Here is a 17,992-nt window from a genome sequence, read left to right as displayed (position 1 = left end):
AGGATTTGCATTTTTAATTTAAGTTTTGAAATGGATTTGCAAAAACGAAAAATTATACGAAGTTGTGACTCTGTTTGAAGTCAGTGGCTAACTGATACCAATCACCTGAGTGTAGTCACTATTTATACCAAATTCTTTTTCTTAATTGTATTTTCAATCGCGTTCTTAGTGCGTGTGTTTTAAATTATTAATTCCTAAAATGTAAAAAACACCAAAACTCATTAAACAATAGCACCATTCGACTGGTGAATTGAAGGCAATCACTTACTCCTGACAAGGTCGCTTTGCAAATTCCAGAGCCACCCAAGCGCACAAGCCGTTCAATAGTGACTAAGAGACCCACTCGCCGACCAACCCAGTTTATGACAGTAACCACTAACAACACATCACCGTTATTAGTTCAACACCTTTGTGCTATATTAAGTAGTTAACTTCATATTGTACCTGATTCCATTCACACTTCAATTAAGCGATCAACACTTGCGAGCGCTTTGTTGGTTCTATTACTGTTTCACGTTTGGCTATTAAAGCAACCGACGAAAATATACCAAAATAGACGAAATAAATATATTCAATATATTAATATTTTTGTTAAGACAATCAAATTACTAAGTTTGAACTTTTATATACAAATTAATTATTTGAAAGTTGAAACAATTAGTATAGTGAGGATAGTAAACGGCCATTCTAACATTTTTAATAATATTTAGTTTMATTTTTTAATGAAACTTAAGCTTACATATCTCATTAAGAGACTGATATGGTCTATTTAGGGCAATGATTTGTGATTTTACGAAAACGCTCGGATATAAATAGCAACTTGAAACAGCAATTCGACATCAGTCAAGCACTGCACTAAAACAGAATTAGTGAACATTAAAAGTTCAGCAACCGAGTTTTAAATACAATAAATCTAAGAAAATGCAAATCCTCTCGTGTATCGCCTTCACCGCTGCCGCACTCTTTGGCGTCGCTTGCGCAGGATATATTCCACATGGACACGCCTCCAGTTACGCCTCGGTTCTTCAACACACTGATGGACACTATGGTTATGGCAGCCACGACCACCACTACGAGCACCACGAACCCCACCATTATCCCAAGTACACTTTCGAGTATGGTGTAAAGGACGCACATACTGGTGATCACAAGAGCCAATGGGAGCACCGTGACGGTGATCATGTCAAGGGTAAGTTGCTTTTACAATATATACATATTTCAGCCGAATTATTCTACCTTATTCTGTCCTCTAGGAGGATATACCTTAGAGGAAGCTGATGGCACCACACGCGTTGTGGAGTACACCGCCGATGATCACAACGGCTTCAACGCTGTTGTCAAGAAAATAGGTCATGCCCACCATCCCCAGGCATATCACCATGGCGCTTATGGTTATGATCATGGTCACGCTGGTAGCTACTGAGCAAACTCTTTATCGAATTAAAACGAGCTTAATGGAAAGGTTGTTTAAATGAAACTGTGTTGTTTGGACCAAAAAATTATGTACTTTGTTGTTTATTATATACTTGTATGGATATATACAAATTTATGAATAAAATTTGAATTAAAATGTGAATTAAAACTGTTACAATTGTTTGGCGCCTTGAGGAGAGAGTTAATAAAGAATTAGAAGGCATACCTGCGAATATTTGCAATGATTTCGTTGATTTGGTCACCGTTCTTCCATCTATTGGTTAAATATAAAGGAACGCATATTTTTGTCTCATTTATGTGTTATTTTTCGCATAGTCAGACTCACTTGGAAGTAAAAAAATTTTGTGCGAAATTTTCACTTTTATTCTGGGGCTTTTTAATTTTGTTTTATTTTAAGTTTTCGTTTTGTTCTTTTAACAAAAGGAATTTAGTTTTGTGGCTTTCTAATTTTATATTGCCGATTTGTTATTTTTATTTCGTTCTTTGACATTTCGGAGCTATAAATTTGTGCCGGTAATCTATAGGTACCATATGACTAAAGCGAACGACAGCTCAATGTCGCACAGAGCAGAATGGAGACGCAGATTTGATGCGAAAATTATTTCAATCAGTTTTTTGCTTAACAGAATATAATAAATAAAATTGTTGCTATTATTGTAAGTTCAATGTGCAACCGCACCGCTAAAAATGTATGTAGATTATTTGTAGCGCAGGGTGTACCTTCCAACGACTAAAATACACATACTTCAACCGCTAATTGCCTAAATACACATACATACATGAAACGCATGAAAATAATTTTAACAATTCTTTAAATTAAAATAAAAAAATAATAATAAAATAAAATATTGAAATTCAAATGCTAAATTTCATAGCGCATCGGTTGTGCGTGTTCATTTTATTAAACAATGCGCGAAAAACTTGCCGTTCAAATTTATTCACATTTTCTGTTACTTAAATTGTTGTACACAGTTAATTCTATTTCGACTCGATTCTTGAAATGTTAGTGTTGTTTTTGTGTATATTGAAATCGTGCTGTATTACAAGTTGTTCGTTGGCAAGTGGGCGAGAGCGAATACCCGCATTCTCTAAAGAACTCATGCACATGTTTCCATATGTATGTGTGTGTGTAGTAGATGAGATTTTCTTTATTTAGAAGAAGCAATTACAATTACAATAACGGATTATTAATTCTTCAAATATACCATTAATTTAATAAAAAGGCGAACTTAATTTGAACTCAACTCTAGCTGACTATGAGAACAGAACGAGCAGTATATACGAGTATATACAATATAAGTGTGAATCCTAGAAGAACTTTAAATTATACTAGTTTTATCATCTTCGGTTTACTCCTCTGAGCTCGACAATATTTTAACAAAAAAAAAAAAAAGAAATAGTTTTCCATGTACAATGGCTTTTAAATACAAACTCAGTTAAATTTAATTTTATATCATTGAGTTCAATGTTTGATATATTTTTACATAAACATTCCATTTTTGCGGCAACATTTTTTATTACAACTCACCAATGCCGCCAAAAATGTTTAAATTTCGAGTATAAATTTTTCATAGAGCTTTTCGTTTGCTTGCCAATCTTTCAAGCAAAGGCGGAAAATAGCAAAAACAAACTTTAAAATTAAACAGTTCACCAACAAATACGCAAGTATAGGCCGTAATATTGGAAAACTAATGAAGAACATCGAACTGCAATTTTATAGGATCATTAAAAGCCAATAAAAATTGTGAGCGAAAGCTATTCGCGTACAGTTAGCATCAACAGTATAAGGAAATCATAAGAGCAGACGCACGAGGAACTTTCGAATTGGTTTAATATCCATGGGTGTTTGTAAACGTGTGAATCTTTTAAGGACCAACTCCAATAAAGTCCTACAAATGCATCCATATACACATGAACCGATAATTGGTGCTCCACCAAGTTTGAACTAGGGTTGTTATTAACCATTGTCCTTGAGATATGTATAAGACGTCTTATAATTGCATAGAAGTTGCATCATGTCTTCTGAGTTATGCCACGCCCTGCTTAGCTATAACTAATAGCAGGACAAAAGAGGACAAACAAAAATACAAATTTATTGCATATATATATTCTCCAATATATACTTATACTTATTATAGAAAATAATCTTATAAAAAATGCGTAGCCTATGCAAACCGAAATTGGATTTAGTAAAACCAGAGCATTTTGAAGAGTTTTTTTTTGCTAAGAAAGCCACTTAGATTAAGGAGTTTTCTTTTGATTGAGCCAATGAAAAGCCATTTGCAGCATTCATTTACCTTAGGTGCGCATGTAAGAGTCATTGCCTTAAGGGGTTAGGGGTAGTCAGTGCTACGAAAAAGTAAGAATTTTTAGTACTTTTTTTTGCTATTAAATCGTGTAATATGGCATTATTTATATTTTTAATTTCCGAAGTTATAGTTGTTTGTGTTGACCCAGTTCCAAAAAAGGTACTTGCGGTGACAACCATAAGTCCTTGTAGATTCATCTAAAATCAATCGGACAAAAAAATTAGTTTTATAAATAGATAAACTCAGGTCTGATCGAATACGAAGGACTTTTTTATTTTTCAAAACTCAAGAAAATGGCGGCCTCAGGAATTTTTTTTTCTAAATTTTTGGGAAAAAATCGACAGTTAATTGGTCTTAATAAAGTCGACACTTTTGGAAAAATAAAAATCCTTCGATCAGGCCCGAGTTTATTATGTATTTTAAAGGCTGTATAAATTTCATTAAAATCTACTAAGCGGTTTTCGAGTTACAGTTGTCACCAGTTCAAAAGTTTTGAGAAAAACGCGTTGAAAGTTGTTCTCTTTGTTATTTGTCGAATAACTCAAAAACTAATTATCGGATCAACGTGAGAATATTTTTAAGATATTACAATTAACGAAAATGCAAAAAAAAAATTTTTTTTTGCAAATTCTGACTACCCCTAACCCCTTAAGCATCCACTCATTATCTAAAACTAATACTACCTCAAAGTCACCTCAAAAAAGAGTCAGTTATCACCTTTTCCAACCAACCGGTACTTTACCACTTTACCAGCTGCGCTTAAATTCGTTTCGTTTTGTAAATAATAAGTTTTTCAAAAACTAGATATTTTATTTCAATTAAGTATTTCAAGTTTTTCAAAAAGGCATAAAAATTTCGCTGAACCATAGAAAAACAATTTATTCGAACACTTTATACCCTTCACTTTTCTTCAATTGATTATCACAYAGAATTCCACAAGCGGAGCTGACTCAATTCAATTTTCCGAACGCAGGCACGGACGGTACACACGACTTTCATGGAATTAGAAATTCTCAAAACAAATTTTCGCACTGCGAACAAATATTCTCTCGATTATTACACACCACTGATGCCCAGACTAAATTGGGCACTTTTATTTTAATTTAAAATACGAATTGTTGCTTTATTTACATGCAAAGGTAGTTTGCATTCCATACTTCCCGTTGAAATCACTTTGGAAATGTTCGAGTCGCACTTCTTCTGAAATTATTTTCGCAAAACTATTGAGGTCCGGCTTGCATGTATTTATGTGTCTCTGTTAGTGATTTATATGGCCTATGAACGTAGGTTTTCGATCAAATAATTAACTAGATTTGCTACGCGTACAAATTGTGCGAAAATTTTAGTTTTTCCCCGAAATGCCGCGGCGCCGCCGAGCCTGAGAGAAAATCGAAATAAGACTGAAAATTCGCAGATCCGCAAAGTGTGTGGCGAGTGCGAGTTTGGCTGCCCGGCTGCCCAGCTGAGGCATAGCAACGCGGTCGGTCGGGCTGCTGCCTAGGTGGCAAGAGTGTTAGCCAAATTAGCTTGCGCTCGCTGGCGGCGACAGACGCTGCGTCGCAGAGCGTTTTAGCACCGCCAGAGGCCTCAGTTAGAGTCTTTCGACCGCTACGAAGTGTAAAACATATAACGTGTACACAAGTATGCACACTTTATATAAACCAGGGTGTGTATAACTATATAGATGTGTACAGGGCAGCAAAAGCATTGGTATTTATGTATGCTAGAGCGAATAATTGCTTAGCTGTGTGTGCTCAGCGAAGGAGTCTGCAGTTTATGCACACCCAAGGAGCTCACTGACCGACCGACCCACTGCCGGCACGTTCGTGCAATTGTAAACAAACATGCTGCCGGCGTTGGGCAACACCGAAGCTGCGAGACACGCAAGTGATGGGGCGTATACGTGATATACACAAGATGCTCCGATACACATAGCGCTTATATATATGCGGATATATTCATATCTATAACATACATATGTACATTGCGAGATGAGTGGGTGGCAGGGGTTGTAGCGTACAAATTTGCCGCCCGCTATTGCTGCCGAATTGTTATTTAATTTATATTTTTAACAATTTTCGGGTTTTATTTTTATTTCACTTAACAACAGCAACAAAACCGCYGCCATTGTATTATGAAATTTTCAATTCAAAAAAAAGTAAAAAAGAAAAACGCGAATTTCGCGGTGTATGTAAGTCCGTGTGCTTTCAAATTGAGTAGCGTTTGTGTATGTATTTTTATATTGTGGCGCGTGTGCGCGATATACAAGTACATGTGATCATGCAGACAGCGACAACAACAACAACAACAAATAAATAAATCAAATAAGATTTTTTTTAACGCAAAATCAGAAAAAATACCGAAATCCTAAAAGGAAGTGAATTGAAAAATCAATTTTACTAAATTATATTAAATAAATTATGGGCAAACTATTTTGCCTAGAAGGCTATATCCAATAGATWAAATGTAATTATTGCCTTTTCTTTTCTCACAAGAATGTCGCATTCATGCTGCACTATGTTTGGGCTGTCAAAGTTGCATGTTCTTTTCTCGAAATGTTTCCATCTAACCAGGCAAAGGTGCAACATTTCCTACCCCCTCAAAACGCCCCTTGAATTTACTTTGTGCAAAAGCTTGATCTACAAGTATATATAGTACTTTGAAACTTTTACACACCATAAATATTTCTAAAAAATTAGCACAAAGTAAAATATGTATTGGAAACTGCAAATGCTTTGATCGATTTATCCTTATCATCATCAGAGAATGAAATAAGGATGATAGTTGTTGAAAGAGATTCCCTACCCTAGATATGAGGCTGGTGCCTCCACAACGGGGTCTCAAGTCTCATTGAGCCTATGTGCTTATCGGAAAGTCAGTATGATGTCTTAATAAAATTAAATGAGTGTGTTCGCGTTTTTTTACGTCACCATACAATATTGCATTAAAGTAGTATTCTTTCAGATATATTTTTGAAAGACATTCTTGGAGAAATTATTTCCATTTAAAATAACTCACATTCGAACCCAGAAACTGCGACCCAAATTCTGAGTGTTGGAAGCTTCATAAAAATAGGCAAAATCTACAGCAGAATTTTAAATTACCTCTAATCGAAAATTATTTACACAATTTCGAAGGGGCAAGTATACGCGCTAACAGCAGCAATAATATTGTGCAAATTCGCACTGTCAAATCATTTCATTATTGTACTTGCTAAGCCWACAGCAAGTAGTGCCGAGTGGAAAGTTTGTGGGTGGCAATAAGTGTACTTGAAGCGGCGGGCCTACGTATGTGACAACCCAATTGCGTACAACAACAAAGTCGTAATGRAAATTATTAAATTCCAAGTTGGTGCTTTTGTTTCATTTAAAATTGGCTTCTTCGTTGTTTAAAATATTCCAATTATTTATAGTTGTAGTCTCTATAGTTATGCTTAAGCTTGTCATTTCGCATACCAGACAGCAAGCTGCGAATGACGTGCCGCTGACATAAGCACGCACAAAAACAAGCACTGCTACACTTGGCGAAAAATTGTTCTCATAATACATTGTTTTTATAGTTATTATTAATATTCATACTAATGCTTTGCAGTCTCGTTTCCAAGATATTTCGGAAGAAAGAAATTATTAAATCCATCTGCGTTATAAAATTGATGGAATTGTTATTTGTAAGAAGAAAACGACGTCACATCTTTAGTTTAGTTGGAATCACATGCTTGCAAAATCAAGTCGCAGCCCATTAGTATAAAGTTAGAAGCCTAACAGCTTTTAGAAATTYCATTTTACTGAAAACGAACTGTTAGAATAGATGGAATGTGGAAAAGCATTTGGAGAGTGCTGCGAATGAACTATTTAACGCGCGATTGTTCGCGGATCGTTCGCAAAGCTGTTGCTACAAATATTGCTGTTGACAGCAGCTGAGCTGCTCAAAGTTTGGCCATTAGTGCCACAACGCGAATATGAGCGCACAAAGGCTCCAATATCGACCATGACACACCAGGGTCGCGCCCTTGTTGCGCTGCCTTACAACTGGAGAAAACCAAATAAATGCTTTGCCACTGCATGGAAATATATTAGTAATGCATATCTACACCGCACTGTCACTTCCCTCCAACAAATTTGTTTGTTGTCGAATAAGCCCACTTTTGGGCACTGCTAATGTTCATCGTAGCATGATGCGCATATATTTATGTTGTTGTATGCACATCTATGTATGTTGATGAGTGTGTTCGCGTTTCATTCGCATCTATTAATACTCGCGAAATATGTGTCGCCCAAATTTATTGCGCTAGTAAATTCGTCCGAAATGGCACACAACTGAATTTATGTTCATTCTGCGCTTCGCCTTGTAGCTTTTTTGGAGCGAAACCGATCATTTGGCGTTATTATTGTCCATTTTTTATACTCCTACACAGTGTGCAGTACTAGAGTTTGCCCGTTTTGTTAAACCCAGTGCTGTTTGTGGCAGTGGCAGGAAGTTGAGTTAGGCATATCATCATTGTAAATCAACGGTTTCTGTCTTCGTTGGAATATCGCATATCTGCGAAATATGCACTTGAAGCTGGGTTCCGGAAAATTAGGGCTGAATCTGAAAATTTTAGTTATTATTCCTCGTCAATATTATAACCATTTCAAATACCAAACGGCTTGTCGACGTAATCCTTGAATAAGACTATGTTTATGGGTATGCTAGAAGTAACAAATTGCGCTTGTTGTCATTGTCGATGTTTTCTGCACTTTCCAAAACAACGCTTGTCCAATAAMKAACTACTTATCAAGCTGCTTCATCTAGGGCGTCAACTTTCCACGAATAGCTCGTTAGGGGATTCAGCATTAATCAAACGCCGTGCAGTCCCACCCAGTGGCAATTATGTGTGTCTGTAAGCGCGCATGAAACAAAAGCCCTCTGCGCCGCACGTTAAAAAAATAGAAATATAAGTACGTACATTCCAGCGCACTTGCCATCATCAGCATTCTAAAGAATTTCACGAGAATCTTTGAYATCAGCTTAATTTTTTTCGCCACATTATTTATGCCGTTATAAAAATTCCAATCGCCTTGTCTGCTCGAAACAATGCTACTTTTATCTAATAATAAAATCGTCGCATAAATTGAAATAACTCGCAAAGCGCATGCGCTGAGACAGCGTTGGTCACTCAAGCATTGATTTTTCGATTATTTCCTTTGCTTTTGGACCACCCTAAACTCACTGCAATAACCTTGCGAACGCGAACGCGTGTGCATGTACATATACTTTTATTTGCTTCCCCGAAATCGTGCAATAAATCTTCCTCCGAATACTTCCACAGCTTCCCTTTAATGAACGCTTGGCGTTCCCTAGATGTGATTGCCGAAAGCGATGATGAGCTTAGCACACAGAACTCAAATATTTGCTACAACATGTGTTTATATGTATGTATGCGTAGTAATCCGCTCTTGATGTAATGCGGAAGGAACCCTCGGAGTTTGTTAGCTATTAAACCGCAAACTGGTTCAATGTACTGGGGTACATGCTGTGCGAAATATGCTAATTAAGGCGAGTGTATAAAAAATTTGCAACTTTTCGTCTTCAACTTCATTCATCTTCCGACTCTTTTTCCAAATCAGCACACACACTTTGTTCACTTGTTTTTATACCCTATAAAGTATATATATATATATAAGTGATCAGTATGTTGAGCCGATTCGATTTAGCCATGTCCGTCTGTATATACATATACGACTAGTCCCTCAGATTTTAGGATATCGTTCTGAAATTTTGCAAACGTCATTTTCTCTTCAAGAAGCTGCTCGTTTGTCGCAACTGCCGATATCGGACCACTATAACATATAGCTGCCATACAAACTGAACGATCAGAATAAAGTTCTTGTATGGAAAACTTTAACTTTTGGCAATGTATCTTCACGAAATTTAGTGTAGATTATTATCTAAGGCAACAATGTAATATCCGAAGAAATCGTTCAGATCGGTTAACTATAGCATAAAGCTGCCATACAAACTGAATGATCGGATTCAAATGCTTGCATGGGAAACTTCCTCATTTGACTATATATCTTCACGCAATTTGGTATGAGTTATTGCTTATAGAAATAATGTAATATCCATACAAACTGAACTCATAGTTACTAAAAAAAACGCACCTGTGATGGGTATCGGTGCAGCCGAMGTAAACGTTTTTTCTTGTTCATTCTAACGCGCTCCTCTATACATATCTATGAATGTATATACGGAGAAGATAAAAAAAGTAGAGCCAATTGACAAGGTCGTTTCTTGGCCTACCCAAATTCGTGAGGTGCTAAATTTGCTTCGGAAAAGATGTGCCAGTGAAATTAGCATATTTTGTTTGATTATGAGCTTTGGAAACACGCCCAAATGAAGCGCTTTTATTGAATGTGAAACTATTTTTGTTGTGATGATACTTTTTAGCCGCTTAGAATATTGGTATGCGTTTACAAATAATTGAGAAAATCAAAATTTCTAGAGAACTTATGGATTAAGGCATACTAACACACATACAATATTTATCAGCAAAATTCGTCAAAAACCGAGATAACTGACATTAGAGAAGCGATGACCACACTTCTCCTACAAATAGTCTCTTTCAAGGGCGTAGACATGTATCCTGAGAGCCATACAGCATTCAAATTCTCAGTAAAGGACGCAATCGAAACTTTCTTTGAACTTAAAGTGGTTAAGCATTTTCATTCACCTGCTAAATTACTAAAATTAAAATTTGAAAATAAATTGTCGTAACTATTTTCGAAGCACACTTTCACGAAGGTCCTCGAAAATAAAAGTTCTTTCCAATAATAAAAATACTAAAGCAATATTTATTTTAATGAAAACAGATAATTAATCAGGGTTAGATAAATAAGCAAATGTAGCGCTTACCTTGGCGTCCTGCTGAGCACCGTCGGCCATATGCAATTTCTCGCCTGGCGCATAAATTGTAGCGCTACGCTTCAACGGCAACACTTTGAGCACCATAATCACACACACAGTCGCAATTAATTGCGTTCGCTCAAGTTGAATAATTAATAATTTTAATTACAATAATTTAAACACTAATTGAGCGATAATTTGGCAATTGCACGGCAGCTAATGGCGGAGGTYAAAACAAGTTGAACTTGACGCTAGCAAATTTACGGTTTTGAGCGCGTTGAACGAGGGTGGTTGGATCTTGCTTAACATCAACCACAATGCTTGCTCTAATTATGATATTTACTTTTATTTTTATCGAATTGGAGGCAGCAGGCGAATTAGTTCCCAGCGAAGTTGTCACACATGAAAGCTTAGCCAACCAGCTGGCCAGCCAACACAGTGACAATAGAAACGACAAATCTTATTGCGAAAGCGCAAATAGTTGATTGACCGATAGCAAGCAAAGGCTTATTTATATTTACACATTCGCACGTTTTGCCAACGCCTTTTGTTTTGCTGGGAAACGTGATGAATGACTGCTTTCGGGATATTATGGCTTGCAGCTGATCGAACAACGTAATTGGCGCGCGGCGGCACTTTCAACCAACTTAATAATTCTCCAATGTTGATTTTATTAATTATTTCTTAGCACTTCACCCAAAAAGAAAAGTTACCGCTATATATATACTATATATATGATAAAACACAACTGATTTTCGCCAGGGTAGTGATATGCGAGCGATGGTGATCTATGCGCCACAAGCACTGATTGAACAATAACAAGCAACACTTGACAGCTCTGAATTTGGACAATTATAATATTCATGTCACCGCTACRTTGAGTCGCTGGATCACTTTGTGAAACGAATTTGACTGATATTGATCGCGCTCGGCGCTGCGACAGTTGTGMGCAAGGACTGCTGGACCGATCAACCACACACTGGACGACCGCACAAGTTCGCTGGCGGCGCGGAAATAACACTTCAACCGTATTGAAAGCTTGCCTAAGAAGTGTTGAATATATAAATGTTTCAACAACAACACATAGTGTACAAAAAAAGAAAAAGCATAAATAAGAACAAGATCAATGGGAGCAGCAACAGCTGTGGTAACGCGGCCAAATGAACCACTGCACACAGTGTATATGTACATACATACATACACTAGATGTAGATGCGAGTGTGTCTCAAGCTTTGCCATACAGAACGCTTACTCATTCCGCCTGCTTGCGAACATATGGAGAAGTCATAAAGCGTCTGTTTCGGTGTCGTCGACGGCGCAGTCGCCCGTGACGTAGTCATGATGATGCGGTAATTAATTGCCGTTAAAAACAAAAATCGTGTTATTATTGTTATTGTATCAAAATTATTATAATTAGTGTTAGCTGCACACAGTTGTATTTCTCGCTCTCCGCCAATACAGGTTAGGGTGGYCTCAAAATGTAGCGGGGAAACGTTTATATTCGATTTATTAATCCTCTAATTATGTTAGGTTTACATATCGAAAATAAATGTGGTATCCAAGCGAAGATGATTGAGATTTCGTTTGCCCTTCTTTTACGGACTAAAACGTACAAGTGATCATWCTGACTATAGCAATGGCGCTATATGTATATAAAAAAAAAACAAGTAAATGTATTATTGCTTTAGTTTTCGAAGCGTATTATAGTCTAAGCTTTACGCCTTCGTTTTCGGTGTCAAAACTTGAATTCATTATATTCGATTAGCTTGTGTGGTTTAAGACTATTTTAGAACCACCTTAATATACGTACATGCATATGTGCATAGTACAAGCGCTATGTTTCCGCATTGGATTCATTATCAGCGCTTTATCGCCAATCCCAACCGCCAGCAAATTTTTTTTATATTTATGACAAGTTTTGGGCGATTCGTATTAATTTGATATTGGTTTTAATTTGTATTTCCAAGGAAATCTTTTTTGAAATGCAGTGAGTTATGCATTTCTTTCACGCCTGATTTCATGACCTCATTATTCACGCGAACGAAAGAAAGTAATGGTGTTGCCGATGACGGTTCTGTAACTCCTGTTGCTGCGGTGAATGTTGTTGTAGACTGTACTGGCGCTACAATCTGCATAAAGCATAGTCGATTTTAAGCAAATATATGAAAAGACTAGTTTTGGAAAAATTTCGAAACTCTTACTGTAGCGTATTCCAGCTATTAGTATTGCTGGCTCCCTCATAATATTGTTGCAATATCAAGACGTGTAAGCGCCCCACATTGACTAGGCATTCGGAGATAAAACTAATTGTTATGCGCATAACCCCATTTGTATAGACTTTTATATACTTCATGTTAGGAATATGGACAACACGAGCCTATTACCGGGTAATGGTGGACTAATTACGCTGACGTGCCGCAAATGTAGTTAATGAAGTGAATTTGTATTTTGTACACAATTTGCCTCCAATGCGTGAAACCGTTAAAAAAGCAATTACTTTCATTGGTGGATACGGCTTGTCAGACCGAATTAAATTGAGCGCTTTAAAATAAAGTCATCTGTGTATATAAATATGCCGATTCCAATTTGTAATGTAATAATTTGCTATTGTTGTTGTATGTGCTAATTAAAGCAACTATATTCTTGATTAGTTAAGCTGTTTGTTTGCTTCAATTACTCTTGTTTGCTTAGTTTGTTTGAGAGAACATGTTACCGAAAAGCTTCGAGACCCTCAAAATTAAGATGTGACACCATGTGCTGTGCGCTTATTTTACCATAAGCCTATACACACGCGGCAAAGCGTTTATTTTATGTTTGCTTCCATCACTTATTAAAATGTTTTTCTTTTGATTTCTCAATTGTTTTATTTTTTTGCAACTTCATCATCGTTCCCGCAAGCCTTTTCAAATGCCTGCCTGATCGCTGATCGCCTGCACTATATCACTCATATTCGTATGTTTGTAGCAATGTGCATGTGTAGATGGCACTCGGTCAATCAGCGAGCCAGTGAAGCGCTCAGCCATGCGTTTTTAATTTCGTAGATCRCAGCCATGTTTCCAGCCACATAATCCACTGTCATTGAAGTGGCCCTATGGCTAATTATGCGAGGGTCTTTTTTTACTTTGAAACTCATATCTGGTTTTTGTTATTTTTCCTTACATATTTTTCTGTTTGTAACCTTGTAAATTAGTTGCAGAAGATACGCAGCAGCTGCCGGAAACGATCAACCGCTTTGCCCAACGGCGTTTGTAAGCACAATTCATCCAGCCCAACGTCAAAACGCATCACATCAACATAAATTACCAGACATCGCATCACAGCGATCCGACMSGCATGGCGTCGCAACGGATCAAAACGTTTTAGTTTGCAAGCATACACATGCAGATATACATATGAGCTCCGTTGTTTTGTTTTCAGTCCTTACTTTTTGTTCTCTTCTACATATCTTTTGTATATTTTACTTTTTATTGACCAAACTGGCCACTGGTCCTCTTTTTCGTTGTTTTTATTTACACTTCTTATTCTTATTTTTATTTAATTTTTTTTTTCTTCATTTATTTTTGCCTCAGCACCTCCCGGCTCGTTCACTTACTGCATTTACATTTGACACGCAGTATCGAGCTTTTACATTCGCTGTGTACACACTGCTGCCCTAGAAATCGATATATTTTCGCTTATTTCCAGTTAAATAATTTTAATTTTTAAAATTAAATTCATTATGTTTATGCACAGATGTTTCTCTTCTTCCATAGTAAGTGTACCAATATTTATTTTTAGCTTACTCCAGATTTTTCTATGCAGTTTTCTTGACTTTGACAGTCGGTCCACACAAGTCATTTGCTTTTCATACCTTTTCTCGCCAGAGCACCTTAGATCAATGGATTTATTCATTTATTTTAAATAACTCTAACTTACGAACGAAATYACTGCGCATAAATGGGGTCTTATATATAAATTTCACGTTTTCGTAAGATGCGAAGAAGTGACAAAATCGACTTTTTCTCTAAGATGTGACATGGCGATATGATGTGACAATTTATTTATACGTGTATATATACTATAGTGTATTATTGAGATGTTTATAAATAGTGTCAAAATCTACTCAATTTCTATTAGTTTATCCTCTGAACACCTAAGGATGTGTATAAGTGCGTAATTTAACCCACGCCTTGAAGAGATATGATGTGAAGTCATGTGATGAAATGATGTAGCAAAGTCGCTCACATAATTGGTATTATTAAGGACACTCATTTAATGTGGCACTTTTACATATATAAAACAACTGGCGAAATGGCAATATTGCAAYTTGAGTTAAATGAGCACTCGCTGACACTTTTGCAATTGAAGCTATTTTTCATTTCTTGTGATAGTTTTTTCTATATATAATATATTTAATCAGTTTATTTTCAAGTAATCAAATCATTTTCAATTTTACGGCGAAGAAGTCAAACGCTGATTGCCATGGGCTTTGTTTGCWATAAATGCCACAAGTTTGTTTTATTAAAATTAAAATCTTACATAAATTGAAGATCCCAAACATTTCYTTATGGAAATATGATATAAAAAGAATAAATAATTGAAACCAGAAATACAGATGTAAGTCAGCTGTTGTGTCGTAAGATTTACAATAATTTCTCGAATTCCCACTATCTGCCTTCGTTTCATTCAAATGTTTGTTACTATTATTTATAAAATCGCTTGTTTATTTTATTGCCATTATTTCATCTTTGGTGCTCTTGCTGGTTTTCGCTTACGCCGCGAGGCCTGACTCAACAGTAACAGAAATAGGCAAATCTTAAGTACACACGCTGATATGAAGTACTGAGCGGAGTTGATCGCACTTTAAGTTGTCGTAGAAACAAAGGTTCGCAGAACGAGGAGTCGTGAAAACAGACTCCTAACAGGAAAATCTTCTCCTTATATAGTTCGCGTATGCGCCTATTAAATACTATATGGCATAACTATTAAAACTTTATGTGGTGTAAAACAGTGGACAAAAAGAAAAGTTAAGTAACAGAACGGTGCTATGTACAAAGGGAAAGRAACAGTTAAACAAATTCAGAAAAAGGTATAGTAGGTGGATTGGGCTGCTTCATTTAAGAGCTTTTCTTGCAATGTCATTGACGCTGATTCTGTTGAGAAAACTGGTTTTAAAGCTATTTTGAATTTGACCCAATTTCTGTCACACGAGCTGAAGTATATTTTTTCAAATTTCTTGACAAGCAATTAGGGAATGCGTTGAGCTATAGTACTTACAGTGTGTACGAAAGTGTGRGTACAATGAACGTGTAACGAGATGTAAGTACAAACCTGCAAGAAAAGAGGAGTTGTGAGTAATATAATATACATTTGCAGATACATTTATAAAGACAAAATAAAATAAATATTCGCTCTCTCCAAAATAATGCTTGACCTTGCTTTTCGCATAGTTCATTTTCATACAACTTAGAATTATGCAAATATTTATAGATCGAAAAGTCATATATACTCGGACTCGTACCATTTTGGCGTGTGTAAGAATTTGTTTATATAAATTACTTGAATTCCACTGATTTGTTTATAAATTAAACTAATCATGCAATAATTTGGAATTCCTCTAGAATGGTTTCTTTGGTTTTGGCTGTTCTGTTCTTTTTTCACATTTTCGACACACTTTCATTTTGGACTTTATTCAACCATAAATTAACCGTTAAGTACCTGCCTAGTACTATACTTTTCAGCGGCCGCCCTCTTAGTTAGCTTGGCAACTTGTGTGTACCTCATTTTCTACTCTCTCTACCTATACACCTATATGTATTTGCTATTTAGGTATTCTTTTATTTACCACACCACTTGCCGAAATATTTTAAATCGTCTAATATTGAGTGACTCATGCACTCTCGCATACCAGCGACTTAATTTATAGCTTAATATATACTTGTATATAAATTAACAAATGTAAATAAATAATTAGATCCAACTGCAATAAAAATTTGCAAATTTATCTTTTTAATGGATTGAGTTGAACAATTGAGGCAAGTTTTTTAGTTCATGTTGAAACATTTTAACTAACTAAAAATTTTTACGAATTATCAATAGTCACATTGAACTCAGCACCTTCAAATATGCTCTCTGAGACATGGTTAAATGAACGAGAGATAAATTTATTGTTCCATGAGCAACAACAAGACAACAAAGACGCTTTCTTAGAGAGGAGACGCTTTCGTGAGAAGAATCTAACCTTTAAAAAGAAAGGCAACTGTTCAAAACCTAGATCAACTCAACCACATCTACTTGAAGTAGTAGTAAGTACAGGTATCCGCAATTTTACGGGCCATCGCTAGGCATCTTCTAAATTGTATTAATACTTAAAGATTGTATTGTGATATCTTCAAGATTAGTTGCTAAAGAATAATAATTTATGAGCGCAATGTTGTTAATGTAATGTCAAGACTAAGTTCAATACAGGGTTACTAATAATATTTTAAWATGRTTATACTATACGTGCATGCGTAGTTTTCAATGCGTTTCGCAGTTGTCAATGTGAAATCTTAAGACTGGTAATGACCCACATTTATTAGCATCTAATGCCCAAAGACTTATTGCGAATATTTAAGTGCAGACGTATGAATGCGAATGCGAAACCAAAAACCATGCAACAATTATACCAATAACTAAWCATTGTTGCGGGTCAGTCTAACAAGGGGCGGCGAGTGGTTACTCTTATGTAGGCAGCAARGGAAATAAACAAAAACAGCAACTGATAGCCACACGCGCGAACGCTTTGCTATATTGAACTGGTATTTATTTGTAATTACACACTATGATAAACATCAGTTAGCGCTGAAGCGAGAGAGGGTAAGGTGTGAGGCTGGACAAGTGTGTGACCACTTGAAAGCGCTGGTTAATAATTGTCAATATTTTACAAGCAAAACGAAAAATGCAAACAATTTTTAATTTTAGATTATTTAATTGGACGTGAAAAAGTGTATTAGTGCGGATAATACGCGTAGGAAACCCAAAACAATATAAAAAATATTTATTAAGTGGTAACGCATGCGCAGACATACTTTGCATGGTAGGCAGGTCGTAAATATGCCTTTTGAAATAATCTAACCGATTTCGTGGATTATAAAATCACAAGAGATTTGACTGAGAATAACTAGTAAAGTAATACCGTTAAGCCGAGTAAGCTTACATTGCTATACTTTCACAATTTAAAACGATGCGGCAACTCCAGGTACATCATGCCATTCCGGCAATAATCGGATAGACGACTCTTCTAGTAATCTACTTCGCAATGAACTATATAGTAAAGTTTTACAATTTTTATTGTGTACACACTCAAGTGCTGAACACATTGAGCGCGACAGACTGCAAGCTGCATC

The 17,992-nt window shown here is 36.1% G+C and overlaps 2 protein-coding genes and 1 long non-coding RNA gene across 3 annotated transcripts in view; 1 reads left to right on the top strand and 2 right to left on the bottom strand.

The window, feature by feature from the left end:
* The window catches only part of LOC108974324 (A disintegrin and metalloproteinase with thrombospondin motifs 9), a 71,191-nt gene that overhangs the window by 40,347 nt on the left and 12,852 nt on the right, over positions 1 to 17,992 (bottom strand). The gene's annotated exons all lie outside the window — the stretch shown is intronic.
* Positions 7 to 5,125, bottom strand: LOC108974329. Its single transcript, XR_001993793.1, has 4 exons — positions 4,438 to 5,125; positions 445 to 521; positions 269 to 375; positions 7 to 194 (listed from the first exon to the last, which is right to left on the bottom strand). It is a non-coding gene; the product is annotated as an uncharacterized LOC108974329 (long non-coding RNA).
* LOC108974328 (cuticle protein 8-like) lies at positions 862 to 1,440 on the top strand. Its single transcript, XM_018942075.1, has 2 exons — positions 862 to 1,189; positions 1,254 to 1,440. Exons 1-2 carry the CDS (start codon positions 922 to 924, stop codon positions 1,421 to 1,423), a joined length of 438 nt encoding a protein of 145 aa, XP_018797620.1. The 5' UTR covers positions 862 to 921; the 3' UTR covers positions 1,424 to 1,440.

Source organism: Bactrocera latifrons, unplaced genomic scaffold (assembly GCF_001853355.1).
Source record: "Bactrocera latifrons isolate USDA-ARS-PBARC rearing strain unplaced genomic scaffold, ASM185335v1 scaffold_55, whole genome shotgun sequence".
NCBI lineage: Eukaryota > Metazoa > Arthropoda > Insecta > Diptera > Tephritidae > Bactrocera > Bactrocera latifrons.
Note: the sequence above shows the minus strand (reverse complement) of the source record. Positions and strands in the feature narration are given on the sequence as shown.

What these genes read in the sequence shown, in the direction of transcription:
- LOC108974328 (XM_018942075.1), top strand. Translation starts at nt 922, where the DNA reads ATGCAAATCCTCTCGTGTATCGCCTTCACCGCTGCCGCACTCTTTGGC. An exon ending in TGACGGTGATCATGTCAAGG is followed by an intron (nt 1,190 to 1,253) that starts GTAAGTTGCTTT and finishes TCTGTCCTCTAG; the next exon opens with GAGGATATACCTTAGAGGAA.